Source organism: Erpetoichthys calabaricus, chromosome 2 (genome assembly GCF_900747795.2).
Source record: "Erpetoichthys calabaricus chromosome 2, fErpCal1.3, whole genome shotgun sequence".
Lineage (NCBI taxonomy): Eukaryota > Metazoa > Chordata > Cladistia > Polypteriformes > Polypteridae > Erpetoichthys > Erpetoichthys calabaricus.
Window position 1 is genome coordinate 224,833,698 of NC_041395.2, and position 17,467 is coordinate 224,851,164.

At 37.7% G+C, this 17,467-nt stretch overlaps 1 protein-coding gene across 3 annotated transcripts in view; it reads right to left on the reverse strand.

Annotated features, from left to right (window-relative positions):
• The window catches only part of LOC114646849 (prolyl 4-hydroxylase subunit alpha-1-like), a 36,740-nt gene extending 19,273 nt beyond the window's left edge, over positions 1-17,467 (reverse strand). For all 3 annotated transcript variants that reach the window (XM_028795216.2, XM_028795215.2, XM_028795217.2), the window contains exons 1-5: positions 17,300-17,467; positions 9,738-9,842; positions 8,852-8,948; positions 5,608-5,759; positions 1,030-1,167 (exon numbers count right to left, since the gene is read on the reverse strand). In XM_028795216.2, coding sequence (XP_028651049.1) covers positions 1,030-1,167; positions 5,608-5,759; positions 8,852-8,948; positions 9,738-9,822 — 472 coding nt within the window. In that variant the 5' untranslated portion in view covers positions 9,823-9,842; positions 17,300-17,467. The remainder of the gene's footprint in view (positions 1-1,029; positions 1,168-5,607; positions 5,760-8,851; positions 8,949-9,737; positions 9,843-17,299) is intronic.

Consider the following 17,467-nt stretch of genomic DNA (forward strand, 5'->3'; position numbering starts at 1 on the left):
AGTCATATTAAGCACTCAGCCTCTACTGCTTTATTTTATGACCAACTAAAAATCACACTTCTTGTGTGTTTAATTTTATTTACTCACCGTTTTTAAAATGCAGGACCTTGTGTTACTTTACTCTTGAACAACCATATAATTGAACAATGAGCTGCATATAACCAGGAGGAGTTAAAAAGCTAACCTGGCCCCATTTGCATCTGTCTATGTTCAAAGTAGCGGTTTTTAAAAAATATATTGCACTTAAAATAATAAAATTGTGAATTACCATTGACAATGCAAAGACAACTGTGTCATGATACTGACATTTAGTAAATAGGTTTCGTTTTATATAGCATCTCTCACTGTGTGCACGATGCCATCGTCATTTTGATCAGCATATTAAATTTAAGCATAGTAAACCTCTTGTTACCCGTGGAGGATTAACCACAACTGTCTTTGACTAACCGGTCAAATAAACTTAAAGAATTACACATTTATAAAAGAACTGATAGCCATGTTTAACCTTGATTTTTTCCCCTCTGGGTTTTGATAAACAAAAATGTTTCATTATACTTCTGAATCTAAACTCATTTCATTTTAGCTAAACTAAAAAAACACCACACACACACCACACAACAGTAAACACAACCCTCAGCATGAAATATATTACTGTAATTGGGCTCCTGGTGTTCACTAATAGACTACTAAAAATATTTTGTGGATATTCAATTTCTCTGGATTTGGATGCTCTGAAAGAGGTGAGATCAGTTACATTGCACCCAATAGACTTTGATGAGCACTGTCATGCACACAGCAATCACACCATTCATGAACCGAGATACAATCTACGCACCCAGAGGAAAAAAAAAAGCATCAATATGCCAAAATATTTTTTTAACCATCCACACACTAGCCAAAAAGTGAACTTAAACATTATACAACTCAGTAATATTAGTATCCACAATACTTGTACGACTCCCTCTTTATATCACTTACACATATATTCCTTCATTAAAATAGGTAAACAAAGTAAACCACTCTCCATACCTGGAAGGTCGCCACTAGAAAATGTTTTTGTGTCTAGGTTATAAGTGTCTTGTAGACGGAGCAATGCCTTCGCTGCCCCAATCTGGTCTTCATCAGTAGGAAAGTACTGCCTCTGAAGAGTTAGGTTGGAGATAAAGCCTACAGTAAAGTATACCAGACACAAAAGCAATATGTGAAAAAATAAATCCAAATGACTCTCTCAGACATTTGAAAAAGAAATTAAAATCTAAAGACAGCTTCACTTTTGTCTCATGGGTGTTTTAGTATTTATCCACTAGATTTAGATAAATTGCATCATGTATTATAAGAAATACTCTAATAAAAATTCTTGATAGAAATAATTTATTTATTGAAATATAAATGTGTAATTATAGATGCTCCAGGAGAAAATTAAGAAAAACCTAAAACCCTGCCTTAGATGAGCGAGTTGGGAAAATAAATAAACAAATGAAAGTTAAGGACAAATTAAATTACAAAATAATGTGTTCAAGTGCAAACCGAGAAAAATTATACTTTGTACACAAATGTTACACATTTTGTAACATAATGCTCTTCACAGAAAAGTTGCATATTGAGTTCTTGCAAGGCACTGCTAATATAAACACAGTATATCCGAAACATTATTAGGAACAAAAATGGCAATTCACCCATTGCCATTACCAAAGAGAATAAATACATAGATACATACATACATACATACATATACCTCCAATTAGCAAATACATACAGATAATAAGAACAATTATTTCAGTAAATCTGTTTAACTTTTCTATTACTTCAACATCTACTAGCCACAGCAAATAGTAATTTGTAATGCCAATTTATTACAATGACACAACACCATTCCAAAAAGTGTCAGTGGGAACGTGCGCATTTTAGAACACTATTTTGCAGAAACAAAATTTAAATTTGCAAACTCCATAAATTATTTCAGGCAATACATATAAATTGGTACAAGATAAAGTCAATTCTGAAGAAAGTATTTCTTTTAATAAATGGTCATATGTCCTGCATAAAAATCTGCTAAATCACTGTGATAAAATCAACCCAGCACACATGCTTCACTACCCCAAAAAAAAAAAATCGTTATTTATGTGTGTGTATATAATTTTGCATTCAATAAACCTGCTTTAGCACTCAATGTGAGTGCAGGGTCTCATTACCTGTGGTCTCTAATCCCCAGAGAGAGTTAATCAGAAAAAAAATTAATAAGCCATTTCCACCCAAAGTCCGTTTGGGCACTTTGACAGCAGACCAAATGGCTATGCTATAAATGCCAAGTGAGCTTCAAAAGCAAAAACATGAGTGTACCAGTGTACAGACATTCGCCTCTCACAATTATGTGAGACAGTTTGCAAAACAGACCCAGCTCTGTGCACAAAAAGGTAACCTTTGTGAATTACAATGTACATTAAGAACATGGTTTAAACAGCAGCAATATAAAATTAAACTTTTGGATCCATTTGAAACTTGGGTAGCACATCCAACGACCTGTAAACTTCTACACTATCTATATATCTCTTGAAATATAAATAAAACATTCACTGTAATGTTTCTTTAAACCATTTTTTTTTTTTTGCGACCCAATCTTGCCCCTCTTAGTGTTTTTCAGGTCTAGTCCATAGAGACCATCTGATTGGGTGGGAGGGTTTTAATCCCCCTTGGAAAATTTCCATCAACAGTCATAAATCCTTTCACCGCTGCCAATCATGTTGCTTAAATTGCACATGGTTTCAACCCATTGTGAGACACTTCAAACTGTTCACGTCCCTTTTCCATTGAATGCAATGGCGAGTCATGACCCTGTGAGACACATAGTTTAGGAAACCAAGTTCAATTGGATTCATGCAAATCAATGTGCGGTTGCTCATTAATGGTAGCAATTAAAAGTAATCAATTACAGAAAGCTCAGTTTCCAGATTTCTTTAGTACCACATCTAAATACACTGGTGTCTTCAGACCTTGTGACCAAAAACCTTTAAACTCTAGCATTACAGAAACCGGGAGCTCCTCAAAAATAAAGCTTTGAGAGATTGTAATATGCATGGTTATATATAAAAGGTTTAAGAAGATAAAGGGGGGGGGGGGGGGTAGAGAGAAAAAGAAAAACACAAACTGAATGTAAAGTAGCTAGGCAATGTGTTAGATATAGTATCATACCCAATCTGAAATGTTACATGACCAGCTACATTTAAGAAGACCCACTATTCCTGAAACATTTACTGAACAAAGTTTGAAATATTTTGAGAGAGACTGTGAGAGCAAACTAATCTGCGATTTGCATGTGTCATTTGCAGCACCTGCAGTCAGATCAATCAAATAGACAACAGTTTGGACTTTCACAGACATCTCTTTGGGCTAAGGTCAATAGATAGATAGATAGATAGATAGATATTGACCTTAGCCCAAAGAGATGTCTGTGAAAGTCCAAACTGTTGTCTATTTGATTGATCTGACTGCAGGTGCTGCAAATGACACATGCAAATCGCAGATAGGACATAATTTTGTCTGTGCACTTGAATGCAGATCCATATACAAGGAAAACATGACTGTCTTAATGCGTCAGGCTATATAATGATGGTTTGATCTACTCAGTCATGTCCTATTACTAATATAAACTGAGAATATCAGCACTAGTTTTTCCATTTATACCCAAGCTTGACATATAATTCTTCTATTTCTGTTATCTCTGTTTATCAATAAAACTGATCTTCACATTTCTGTTTTAAAATCTTTGTATTGACTTTTTTGAAATGCTACCACGTTCAGGTAACAATATTAAATGTAAGGATTAGACAATTACCCTATGTCATGTCACAAAATTGTATTTTAAACCATTCGGTGCATAACCAATTGACAAGACATTAAAAAGCTAGATAAGGCAATAACACACAGCAATGCACTTTGTAATCTTGAGTAGCTGGAGCAGACACTTGCTTCCCAGTGCTGTGCTAAAAAAAAAAAAAAAAAAAAAAAAAACCCCCAAGAGCAGCAGTAAAAATAGAAAGGGCACAACAATATTAGCTGTGAATAGGATGATGGGAATGTGAGGAGGGCAGTGGTTTGAGGACATGTTCACAAGCAATTTACACATTACCCTGACTGACAGTGTGGGAAATTACACTGGGAAATGCCCTTTACAATGGATGTAGAAAAATGACAACTGAAAAAACAAACATTCCATGTGGTCTAATAGTTTCTTCCTAATGTGCTTGCCAATGATTTGATCCATTTCCATTTTCTAACCAGCGTTCATCTTACACTAGGATGGACAGAAAAATAGCAATATCAGCACTTATGAACAAAAAAAGTCTAATTTCTCTTTTGTTTTACCCTAGATATGAGCAAAACTGTTAATGGTAAAATATATAGAAAGTCTTCAAATAAAATTCTATTTTTGAATGAAAATACAAACTGAAATAAGCCTTTTGTTGCAGTGACATAAATTAAATGTTTAGCAAATAAAAGGGAAATACTGGAAATGATTCCAAGTACAAAACGACATGCTTTTTAATATGACAAGAAGACAGGCACAAAGGAGTAAGGAATGGTTAAGCTCCAACCTGGAATACAATGTGCCAAAAAGGTTAAGAAGTAATTATTTATAAGCACAATTCCCATAAACCAGTGAGCTATTTCTGATAATTTCATTAATGCTCACAAAGTTTAAATAACAAATGTGGCAACTCCTCAACCACTTTGGGATAACAATTTCACTGTCTCTCTGGCTTACAGAATTGAACTTTGAGCACCGTTTCCCAACATTTGTGGTCTTGGGACCCAGTTTTACCCTTTTAAGTTCCTTGACAACCCACATACAGCATTTTGGTTGTGGGGGGGTTGGGGGTTATATGGGGTCGGATTTTCACACTATGGCACAGTGTTGTACATCACTTTGGCGGAATGGGGGTATGTCCCATGTGACAATAAACCAGAGATAAAATGATTACACTGCATTATTATTATAAATCTGTGCATAATCGGTGTGAATAAAAGGCAATACTGATGTCCCACTCTGTATTGTTTTTAATTTCGCAGTGCCAATCCACAATAAGCATTAAGCACTTTCTGAAGTTAAACACACAAAGATGAAATTAGAAAACAAAAAACAGCAAGGAAAAAATTAACTGATGGAGTGAAGCCATTGAACAGAATAAAGCATGCGGTTTTCTATAGCTGATTGATATCACATTCTGAACAATGGCATAAGAACAGAACACGACAGTGCTTCAGAGTAAAAGTAATAAGTAAGTATTTTCTGTTGGTAGATATTTAATCAAATGCACTGAGTAGCTCAAATGAACTAATATTACGCCCTGGTAAAAAGTAAAAAATAATGTATACAGAATAGTACTTAGTTACCCGGCTTCATCAATGGGCCTCCGTTATACCGCCATTCGTTAATTGTATGTGCCAAAAGTACTATGTAACCGAGTTAGTCACTTATAATACTAAGGACAGATCTAGAATGCAAAAATACACATACAAAAAGAATACCATATATACACAATGAATTTACCAAAAACACATATTAAAAAAAGGTCAGACTTTCTTATTTTAAAGTCTGTGGCCTCTTACCATCAGACATATCTTTGAGCACTAGGCTCTCCAGTTCAGCCCACTCGGTATTCAGCCTCTTCATCAACTTAAAGGCATTGACAGGATGACCCAGGAAGCCCTCAGGATCCTTGACAGCTATGGCAGAAAGCTTGTCCAACTTTGATGCCCACCTGTGAATGTTATCCTATTACAATTAGACTGCTTCATACATTTCATCTATTTTAAACAGTGCATTACAAAATCAGTTAGACTCAATACCTACCTATCTAGACAGAGAGGAAAGATCCAGTTTTCATATGAAGTAACCACTCAGAAAAAAATTTATATCCAAAAAATTAATTAATGACTTTGTACATTCATTTAATTTAGGACTATGTTAATAAAATGTCTCATAAGCTTCTAAAAGCACTTTTGAATAGTTTGTGTAGTTAATCTAATTTTTTCCAAACTAAGTAGAATAGGACATTTTTCCCCATTGTATTATGGTAGGTGGATAGGATTCTTTCTAATTAGCAAGACAAAACAGTGCACTAGCAGCACAGAATAAGTCATCACAAGAGGTTGTTCATTAGGCAGGGTGTTATCATAAACTAAGTTTTATGTCTGATGGTCATTCAAAGAGAAGTAATATTTTCTTTTACTATAGTAGAAGCACAAGACAATCCCGAAAACGTGACCCCAGTGAAGCAAGTGCGTGACAGCTTTACTTGTAAGTTGTTTTTGGACGCAGAGACATTTTCGATAGTATAACTTGACTCATCTTTGTTGATTCAGACTGTTTCCACAAATTGGTGAAGAGTGCACTTTACCAAGAGCAGACTCCCAATTATCTGAAAAAAATCTAATTGAAGGGTCTTCCCCCACTGCCAAAAGAGGTTTTAGATTATCTATTGAGTGCAATTTTCAAAACACTAGTATAATCTGGAGACATATCTTTATAACAACTAGAAAGTATAATTTCTTTAAGTAGATAAAGCAAAGTAACTTGCATGTAGTTAAAAAAATAAAAATAAAAAAAAATAAAAAAAAATGGTTGGACAAAAGGTTATATTTTGAGTTGTTCAAATACAAGTAGTCCACAAGTTACGGACATCCGACTTACGAATGGGGCCACAGCTGCTCTTACATCTGTCTGGGGGACATGACACAGGCTCCTCAGTAACTGACGCTCCGTCATCTCCGGCCTGGAGACGCTGCAAGCGGTGGCTGGAGGGGATGGTTTCGCTGCTCACGCAGTGTAGTGTCCCATGGGTGGCTCCGGTTGATGAATGGGGTGGTGGGGGACGCATCCCATTCATTCTCAGTGGGCTGCTGGGAGCGTGGCAAGCGCTCGTGTGCAGGACAGAGGCTTGATGGGGTGGAGGTTCGCTGCTCGCCCACCACACCGCCACAGCTACTGCTCCTGACTGGACGGAAAGGGCAGAGGGGGGCGTTTCACTGCCCACCCACTACACAGACTTGCAGTGTCCCTTGAACGGCTGCCCTGTTTGTTCTTGGGGAGCGGCTGGTAATGCTGCAAGTGATGACCCGGTTGTGGCTGAACGGAGGCCATTGAGGGTGAATGGGGAGGCAGGGGCCAGCATTGTAGTGTGCCTCGGGTGGCTGCCTGTTGAATGGAGACGGTGGGCGATTCACTACCCGCCTTTGGCTGCACCCGGTTCGCTCTCGGTGGGCTGATGCTGCAGGCAGCATACTGTATGCAAGTGGAGGTGACTGTGTGGTGAACCGTCCCTCGCTGCCCCCATTCATTCTCAATAGCAAGCCTGCTTGTACTGTTACGTACATAGCAGGATGTTGTCTCTCGTCAGTACGCCAGATGTACTGTCGAGGGGTGCCTTCCTGCTGCGATAGCGTGTATAGTGCTGTGCAGAAGAGCTCATCTTAACCTTTTGTCTTCACCCTTCAACAATGTCTCTGAACACAAATCTGATGCAAGTGCTGGTGATACAGTAAAGAAGAGAAAAACCACCATGGAAAATAAAGTAGAAACAATAAAAAAGTCAGAGTGAGGTGAAACTCCATTATTCATTGGCAGAGCACTTGGTTACAGTTGGTCAACAATAGCATTTATTAAAATAATGTACCTGTTCCAACTTACATACAAATTCAACTTAAGAACAAACCTACAGTCCCTATCTTGTACAGTACGTAACCCAGAGACTGCCTGTATATTGTCAAAGGCACTTCATACAGTATAAAAAAAAAAAAAAAAAAAAAATCAGAAGGAAGTTACTAACCACCAAATTTTAAACCTAGTTGGAGACTTTGGAATAAAACAATTAGGTTTTTCTGGGTAAAGCAGTAGGACCAATGAGAAAATATGTCCATAGCATAAAACAGTGCACCTGTTTTGCAAAGTACATAGTGTTCTCCAGTTCTGCTCCATTTCTAGCACGTATTTTCCAAGCACTTTATTCTGTCCCTGCCAAGTGAGTGCTTTGAGCTATGCAATTTCATCTGGCATGCTCACATTTGATTCGTGCAAATTTGCATGTAAATGCAGACACCACTATACTTCTATTTTATCCCTGTCCCAATATTAATATACCAGGCCAGTCCTGTACAAATAAATTGTAATTTTCTTAAAATTATTAAACTGAACCTTTGAGAAAACATACTAGACACAATTTTAAACTAGAATTGTTAAACCGAGCATCCATTTTTATCTTTACATTTATAAATAAAGTTAACTAGTATTGTCATTTTTGGAGTAAAACAAATTAAGTTGCATTCAGTGTGCAAAATGTGCTATACAAATGCATTATTAAAATTATTTCAAACTGAATTGTAACACAGAGCAAAAGGAATCACTCCAATTTGGTTAATACTATGAAAGGATTGACCAACAAAAAAATCTCTTTAAACCTACATTTTACTTCAGCCAGTCTGGGTGGTATTAAACAATAAAGGGGCAATTAAGAGGATTTCACTTAACATCATTATAAGGCTTGTATATATTATAATGTTCACATTAATTTCTAAGTGAAATGCAGCTTTTCAACAGACCTAAATTATTCACTTCGATGTGTAGGCTCGTGAACTCTTTATAATCCTTGACATTCTGGCAGCACTAAACCATTATAGGATTCAAAATTGTCTATAACCTAAAGAGCGGCCATTCTATTCAGAGTTTGTGCACAGGCTCTTTTATAAAATTCTGATATTAAAAAAAATGCTTGCATGTAATTATTGAGAAAGTGCAGGTCCGGACATGTTATGTGCAATTGAGATTTCAAAGTCAGAAGTGACTAGCAGGACTTACTCTTTGATTTGCTCCAGTTTACTTTCTTCTGCTTTGATGTAGTCTTTGAGGGATGTAACCAAGTCCTTCTCTGTATGCAGGAGATCAGTCATTTGACCTGTGCAGACAAACAACTGTCATTCTTTTGAAAAAGTTTAACATGATACTTCATTTCAATGCATTTCAGCTTTTCAGTTCCAGAGGATTTTTGTTAATGCACAGAAAATAGTTATATTCATAAAAAGTAAAAACAATGCACCTTGATACACTTTCAATAGACTTTGTGTTTTTGTAGCTAGCACGGATTACTGATTTTATAGAAAAGGGATATAAACACATGCATTCGCACAGACCAATCCCACCCCACCCCCACCAACCACATGTAACTCAATGGCAGAGGGACATAATCATCCAGCTCCACCTATTTTAATATTGCTCATACAGGCTTGTTGATGATGACGATGATGACGTTCTTAGAGCAGCCATTCCTGATGCCAGGACAGACTCAAATACCATATCTATGCTACACAGAATAATACTAAGATATCTCCAGAGTTAGTGAGTGTTAAAGGCAAGATACTGATCATGCAATACAGTAGCACCACTTGTTGACAGTATTAGTGGTCTTGGGAATAAATAACTAAACCGATATTTTGCTCTTCTGTTGTTTCCATAGAGTATCCAATACTCCTTTTTCTTTTTAAGAAATTAGAACCCAGTGTCAACTTTGGTCTTTTCAAAGTGCTGTGTACAGTCCTCACAGCCTTCTCCAAAGGACAAACAGGACATGCCTACTTTAAGATGATCAGGAATAAACAATGCAGATCAAGCCTAAGAGTGAATCTCAGTGCTGTTGAAGAAAACTAATTTAGGAACTGTCAGAATTTTAAATGGCTGAAAATCTTACCAGTTGAAGTAAAGAAGTCATTAGCACCATTTGACCAGGGCAACAGGCTACCAAACAAAAAAATGACTCCAATACTGCAGACCATGGTAACAATTTGTGTCTAAGCTGAAAAAGAGAAGGGAGAGATGACAATTAGCTGTTTTTCTAAGCATTCAATTTTGCCCTGCATCAAATTCAGTAAAAGCAACATCTCTGAATTTAAATTCATTCTTTGGATAAATTGCTTTACTCTTGATAATGTACAGTATATTTGTGCATTCAACTTCAAGAAAAATTGGAGAAAGCCTGGACAGCAAACTGCTGAAAGTCTACAACAGTCAGCAACTCTTTTAGCAGTATGTTGACAGAATGGGCTACAGCTGCCCAAAACCATGAACTAAACTAGGTGGATTTAAGAAAACTGTACAGATGACAAAACAATAAATAAATAAATAAATTTAAAAAAGGATAGAACCAACACCTGTTAAGAGAGTTTAGCACTAATTCACTGAGAAAATGGAATTAAGCTCCTCCCAACATGATTGTCAGCAGACTATTGTAGCAGTCCATGTCATTCATACACATGAACCAGGCAGCTGTCAAATAAATTTTTAAATATGCTCTGCATTATTTAATCTGCAATTGAATATTATTCATTTCAACCACTAACCCCACCTAACACATACATTTAACTTGATCAGACCATCTTACAAATGGCACTAAATATGTAAAAAAAAAAAAAACAGTGCACACAATAAAAAATACAATAAAAACTTTTAAAAAGCTGTAGGGCAGTCAAGATGGGCCAAGTAAACTGATGTAACAAATGTCAACAAAGGTAACGATACTTATGGTTGAAACCCAGCTGCACAAATACCAGAAGTACTTAGACTCAGATTTTTTTTTTTGCCATGTGATCCCAACAAGATTGCTAAAACAGGTAGAATGCTGTCCTTTTCCAAGAGCTACACTGAAGTTCTAAAAGTCTGAAACAGAACTATGAAACCCTTCATTTTTGAACCCCTTAATTCAAATATTTGTATGTAGAGGAACCAATAAGCAGAAAGTGGCAAAACTGGATTATTGAACTTGACAGAAACACAAAAGCATAGTGGGGCAAATTAGTTTTCTCAGAGGTTATTAGTAATTTGCACCAAACTGTACCTTCTTCATTTCATTAAGCTCACTTCTGGTCACTGACCAGTACCGTCTCCATCTAAATAGAACTTGAAGTCCAAACACACATACACTGCCAGTATATGCAGATTCCAGACTTAGGCGGTTTTCTGCTAGGATGGGCTATGACTCCACAATGATAGTCATATAGACTTGTATATAAAACATTATTAGTCATGTTTTTGTACCATTTAAAGTGTACATAACATTTACAAATTTTCAAATGTATAAAATCATGGAATATTACCAGGTTTTGCCTACATGTACACGTTTAGATAATAACTATTTATTTCAGGGTGGAACAGGGTTAGAGGAAACCCCATTCTATGCTGTGGGTGCTTCAAGTTAACTAGGTGTGGGCACTTGTTTGGACAAAAGGGAAGCTGGATAAAATAAGATACAGATTAACAAAGAAAACCTGCTGCTCTCTGTAGGAAGGATGAAAGAAACCACAAAGTTTACTTTCATAAACAGTAGTCCACGACATGACAAAAGACCAAGGAAAAAGTTCACATCTCTAGTTTCCCAGACAGAGCTCGGATCTAAATCCATAAAAACCAGTGGTGCAGTGGTTATTACAGCTGTCTCACAACTGCAGGACATGGGATGGGATTCCTGGATGCAGACAAGGTCCAGTTCCCTCTCTCATACTAAAGACAAGCAATTTGGGTTAAAATGCCAATACCAAGTTACCCAGGCATAAGTTTAGGCAATTGCAGGAAATGCTCGTGCAATTAACTCCTGCCAAATCTAGGACTGGTTCCAACCTTGCACTTGATGCTGTCAATACTGGCTTTGGTTCCTCATGACAATGAATTCAATTAAGCAAGTTCAGGAACTGGATGAAATGAGATCATTTATAATATTCTGGTATAGTACTCTGACCATTAGGTTTCACAACCCAAGTATAGACACTGCAGGTGATCCTACCCAAATAGTCAGAATATATAATGGTATTAGTTGTTCATTCAATTTTAGCTTGTATAGAAATGTCATGGTGGTGGGCACCGAATCCTACATTTGAATACCATTCCAAGTTACTTCCTGTGTAGAGTCTGTACACTTTTCTTGTGTCCATACAGGTATTCCTTTGGGCCCTTCAGTTTTTATCCCACATCCTGAAACGTGTTCTAAGACTCATATCCTGTCCAGAGTGTTTGACTCACTGCCTGTACTGTTGGGATTGGCCCAGGGCTTCCCTGACCCTAAAATGGATTAAGAAGGTTTATGAACACATTTATATACATATTTATCCTCATACACACAAACACACACACACACGTATAATCAGGCATACTCTTTTGACAGCTCAGTAAATTAAAAACAAAAATCATCACACAGATTACATTTTTTGAGACTCCAGAGCTAGTATATTGAGTTAAACAGTGTTTTGTCCATGAATACTCCAAAATCGAATGGTCAGTATACCATCTTGTTTTCAAGCCAAAGAAATAAGAGTTACTGTTTCAAAAAAAGTAGTTAATTTCTAAAAATGAAAGTTTTTTTTTTTTTAGCCACACAGTAAATGAATCTGAGCTCAAATGCGAATCAACGAGATGGATTTGAAACCACTAGAACAAAGGTGCATGCAAAGCCTAAAGATAACTCCAATGTGCGCTCCTCAGCTATAAGTACATGCACTTTAACTTCAATAATGTTTCTCAGTAAGTGGAGCCACACAAGTAACCTGCGCTTTCCATTACAGGATCATAGAAGGTCACAATCTTTCTTAACAGCATCATTCTCAAAGCCAGAGCACCACTACATAAGATGTCATTGCATCAGAGTACAGAATTGTGCTTCTATAGTTTACTGAACACTGTTCCTCACAAGTGTACTTATAACTTAAATTTGTACCCAACACAGCAATCTGTATAACCCAACATTTTATTGGGCACATGGATTTCCTCTACATGCTGTCTGCCAGTTGAGGGTGACAAGTCTGCTAGGTCTTACTTATTAGGTGCGCTTTATAAATCCTGAAACTATTACTGTGTAAATGTGTCTAATTTTTTTCCTTCTGGCATGAAAAACCTTACATAGTAGCTTATATGACAAAATGACAATTTATGTGGAGTGACACTGCCAGTTGAACCCAATAGAATTAGAAGCAACAGTTTATTCTTTTTTGGGACTTTTGGAGTTCTCCTTAAATCCACCAAACATACCTCACACACTGAACAAAATACAATCACAGGAGAAGTACTGAGGCTAACATGCTATCGCTTTCCCTTTCTCCCATCTAAATACCACACAGAATAACAGGCCTTCGTGTCAACATGGCACACCTGACTGCCACTGCACAGAACACAATGCTGCCAATGGGTGCGGTAAAACAGTTGCCAAGATGCTTGTGCTTTTTGTAAGCAGACAAAGATTTCAGGGTGGAGCAGCAGCAGTGGCTCCTCTAGGAGTTTTGTTTCTACTGTTTGCCCCAGGGTATATAAACTAAACCAGAGAATATTAGAAAAAAAAAAAGAAATGTGTTTTCTGAAAGGCGGTGCCGACCTCAACTTCCCACAATGTACTGAAAAGCATAAACCAGCAATTATGACTCTTACAAGTGGTCCCCAACTGAAGTTTTACTAGCTGCACTTTTTAAGCATACAAAGGCAGAGACCCATTACTTTTTACCCAGCAGATCACACCAACTGATGCACAAAAATGACCAAATGGTTGCTTTAGCAATCACTTTTTCTATAGGTGCTTGGCCACCCACAATCTTCAAAAGCCTCCTGCTAAAACAAAAGCAAATGATCTAAATAAAGTAAGTAAAACATAGGAAAAAACTTCCCAGAGAGTCCAGGGTGTGTTTTTATATATAAATGACAAAATTCAGATCACAAGTTCAGTGCTAATTTATATATAAATGTGTACTGCATTAAATCTACCAGTCTTTGAGAATAATAACCTCTGCAGATGAATGCATGATATGCAGGTTAAATTGTCAATCTAGTTTGAAGAATCAACTTTTATTATTTTGCCTCCAGAAACCTATAGACCTATCCAACTATCATTTGTCACACCCCACATATTTGGTTCACCCAAATGTATGCAACAAATATTTTTCCACAAATAGTTAAATGATCAGGAGATGAATCAGCACTCTAAAGTTGTGAAACAGCAGTACTATCCACTGAGCCACTGTGAGGTCTCTCCTGCCTTCCATTTATCCCATCCCCCAACTGCCCAAATGACAAGTCCCTGATAACTTCACTTGCCAACTTTCATTTGATGACACTGCAGTTCATTCTGTACTGCAATACAAATTACTTTGGAAACAGCTTGCGACATCTCTGCTATGGAAAGTGCTACATATATTAAAGCATTATTTTCAGTGATGCGTCTAGAGTTTTAATTGGTCTCTAAAAACACGGATCGGTATACCTCACTGAGAAAAAAAAAAAAAAAAAAAAAAAGTGAAGCAATATTTGGCATGGTGGCACAATGGTTTTAGTTTAATATTTAATATTTCTGGGAGCCTGGATTTGCTTCCTTGTCTTTTTGCCATCTGTGAGGATTTTGCACATTCTTCCAGTGTCTACATGGGTGTTTCTCCTGTTCTGTTCCAGTATCCTAAAGAAGCATGAGAGAGGATGATTTTTTTTCCCACGAGTATGACAAGTGACTAACTGGCATCACATCCACAGTTGACTCTTACTTTACTGTACATCTGATGCAGATCGAACAGATTCCTGCTCCCCATTATCACACAATGGTGAAAGCCTTTTTTGTTTTTATGGAGAGTAAAACACAATTAAAATTTCTACAAGGTATAATTCATTCAAAATATAAACAGACACAATGTGAAATATATTAAAAAGTAAATATGTTAACAATTGTGTTGACAGATTGCACAGCTGCTAAAAATAAATTTGAGAAGCTGCATGAATGGGGAAGTCCGAAGATAAAAAGGCTCAAGTAAGCATAAAAACTTTTTAAAAGCTTACTAGTTATAAAATGTCTGAAATTATATTGTTAGTCTATTAAAAATATTACATTGATACTTTGTGCTCCTATTTATTATCAACATCATTTGGCAGGAAGTTCTCTTATTGGCCCAAAGTGGAAAACACTTATTCAAATCCTGGGCTTACTCACTGCTGCTGTGAAGTTCTTCCTCTGTTTGTGTACTTTTCTCTTAATACTCCAGTTTTCCACATCACATCTTGAAGGTATACATATTAGGTTTGCTGCTTCTTCTAACATGTGTCTGTGTGAATGATGGCATTTTTACACTATTTTTTTAAATTAGATTAAAATGCAACTTGTAGTTATGGTAGCCCTATAATGTGCCTTATGATGCTGCACACTGTAAACAGTGCCATAAAAAATTGTGACCAATTGATGCAGCTGATTTGTATGTAGTGGCATCCGGCATCCAGAGTTAGTTTCAGCCTTGTGCCCGATACTGTAGGGCCAATAACAGATTGGGTCAAGCAGACTCAGTAAATACATGAATGAATGTTCTCTTATTTCTCTAGTAATGTTTAAATTAGACAAGTGGTGTAGTGTTGCCAAGAACTGGTCTACTAGGCAATGCATGTCAGAAATAAATTGCTTGGAATTTCTTGGAGGAGGTGGGGGGGGGGGGGGGGTGTTTCAGTAGTACAAGGGTGCAATTATTCAAAGTTTCGCTTACTGCAATGGCAAAGCAAAAAGGTTCAAAGGACCTTTTAAAAGTCTCTTATTTTTTCCAACTTAAACGTGACTAAAAAGACCATATCAAGAAAATTATGCAATCCGTGTGTTTTTTTAATCCTGCGTCTACTTCTCGTTTTCCGTTAGTCGATCATTACATTGCACCATGACAGGAAAGCCACCATAAAATGTGTTCATACGTATGGTGCAAAAATAATTACAATCACAGGTACATCATTAACGCAGCATGGCTTTGCTTCAAGGTTTCATAAGTCTCATTCTAAAACCTTCCTGATCCAACGCAGGGTCGAGAGTCCATCTCGACAGCACTGACCGCAGCGCAGGAAACAGCCCACAATGGGGCACTAGTTCGTCCCCCATATCCACTCGTTGACCCCGGCGAGTCTGCGCTAGCTAAATAACTGAACTTGTACGACTCCGAGGATGTGTGAGGTACGCCGAAATACCCAGAGGAAGATCCACGGAGAACGTGCAAATTGCACTTACAACCACCGGGCGAGGGATCTCTAAAACAACATCGCTAACCACTGCGCCACTTCAAACATTTACAGAGTGTTAATTTTCAATGAAACATCACAGAACACCGATTTTACGGACTGGACATGCTGTGTATAGATACTTGTTAGTTACTGACAAAGCTGAGGCGTGTCGGTTCCAGTGTGGTGTATAGCCAGTGAAGTAGCGTAGTTTCAGAGTATGCGCCCCATCTTTTACGCAAAGGATTGCCAGCGCAGCAAGCCCGAAAGGCAGGGCTTACTGGTTATACGAGTGGGTCACCGGGGTCTCTCAAACTAAACTTACTCCAACTAAACGATTTTCCACGTTGCAAGCACAGAGAAGTTTAGAGCGCCCCTGTCGGCTGACGCTGCAGGGGGAATGTGCCACGTATTATCCCCGCCCCCCACCGTGACCCCACTATCATTGTACGAGGGAACGGTTTAGCAGGTCGATACTCGATCCAGTGCTCTAAACATTCTTCTTTTGTTCAACTAATGAATGAAGTGCATGTTTTTTTTTTATGTCCTCCTTGCACTCACTTCAAAAAGAAGACGGAGATACTTTAACTTTACAAGGTGATGATCGTAAAAGAAACCCCAACTCCTACACAAACTGGCAGCGCCGTGGATTAGGCGAACACTGCTCACCGGCACATTCTCGAGATGCCATCGTTCACATGTGAAGAGAACGGGATGAAGTGCAGTGCCGTTATCCCGTCTCACCCGGCTAAATGCAGGCACGGTAATAACCAATACTTAGTTGCTGAAATCTGATTAGCCTCAGTTTAAACTTTTGCTAGGAGCAAACTTTGAATTAAAAAGGTACGTTTAATTGCCGTTGACGTACATCTTCAAACAGATTACGTAAGATTTTATTTTACAACGAACCCCACATCCCGAGCTCCCGACACCTAGCAACAGAGCACCGTCCGCGTCCTTTCGATTGCTAAATTCAAGGCAATAGGAGTCCAAAATAGAATCTAGCATCCCGAATTAAATCGCACCTCGTTCACAGTTTTCATCAACAGTCACTGGCACGCCCTCGTACAACTCCGAGTAACCCCTGTATCTCCTCATTTAGAATCTCCCAAAAATCTTAAGTTCTTCTACCTCGATTCAGCTATTCAGAATATCACGCTAGCAACTAGAACCTTCTGTGATTTTCTCATTGGTGTCGCTCTGTGTTTTCCATATTTTGGATTGCACTAATATATCCTAACATTCAACTCCGTTGGCGATTCCTCATACCTTCAGCGGCTGTTCGAATTCTTCAAGAGATACCCAGAGCAGTAATCTTCACAGTATTTATTTGAAAGCTGCCACCTTCTCACTCTTTCCGAGACTTCCCTTTTTTTCAGACGTCTCCAGATTTTTATATCCGTCACTGAGTCGCGCCACAGTTTCAGCAGCGCCCTC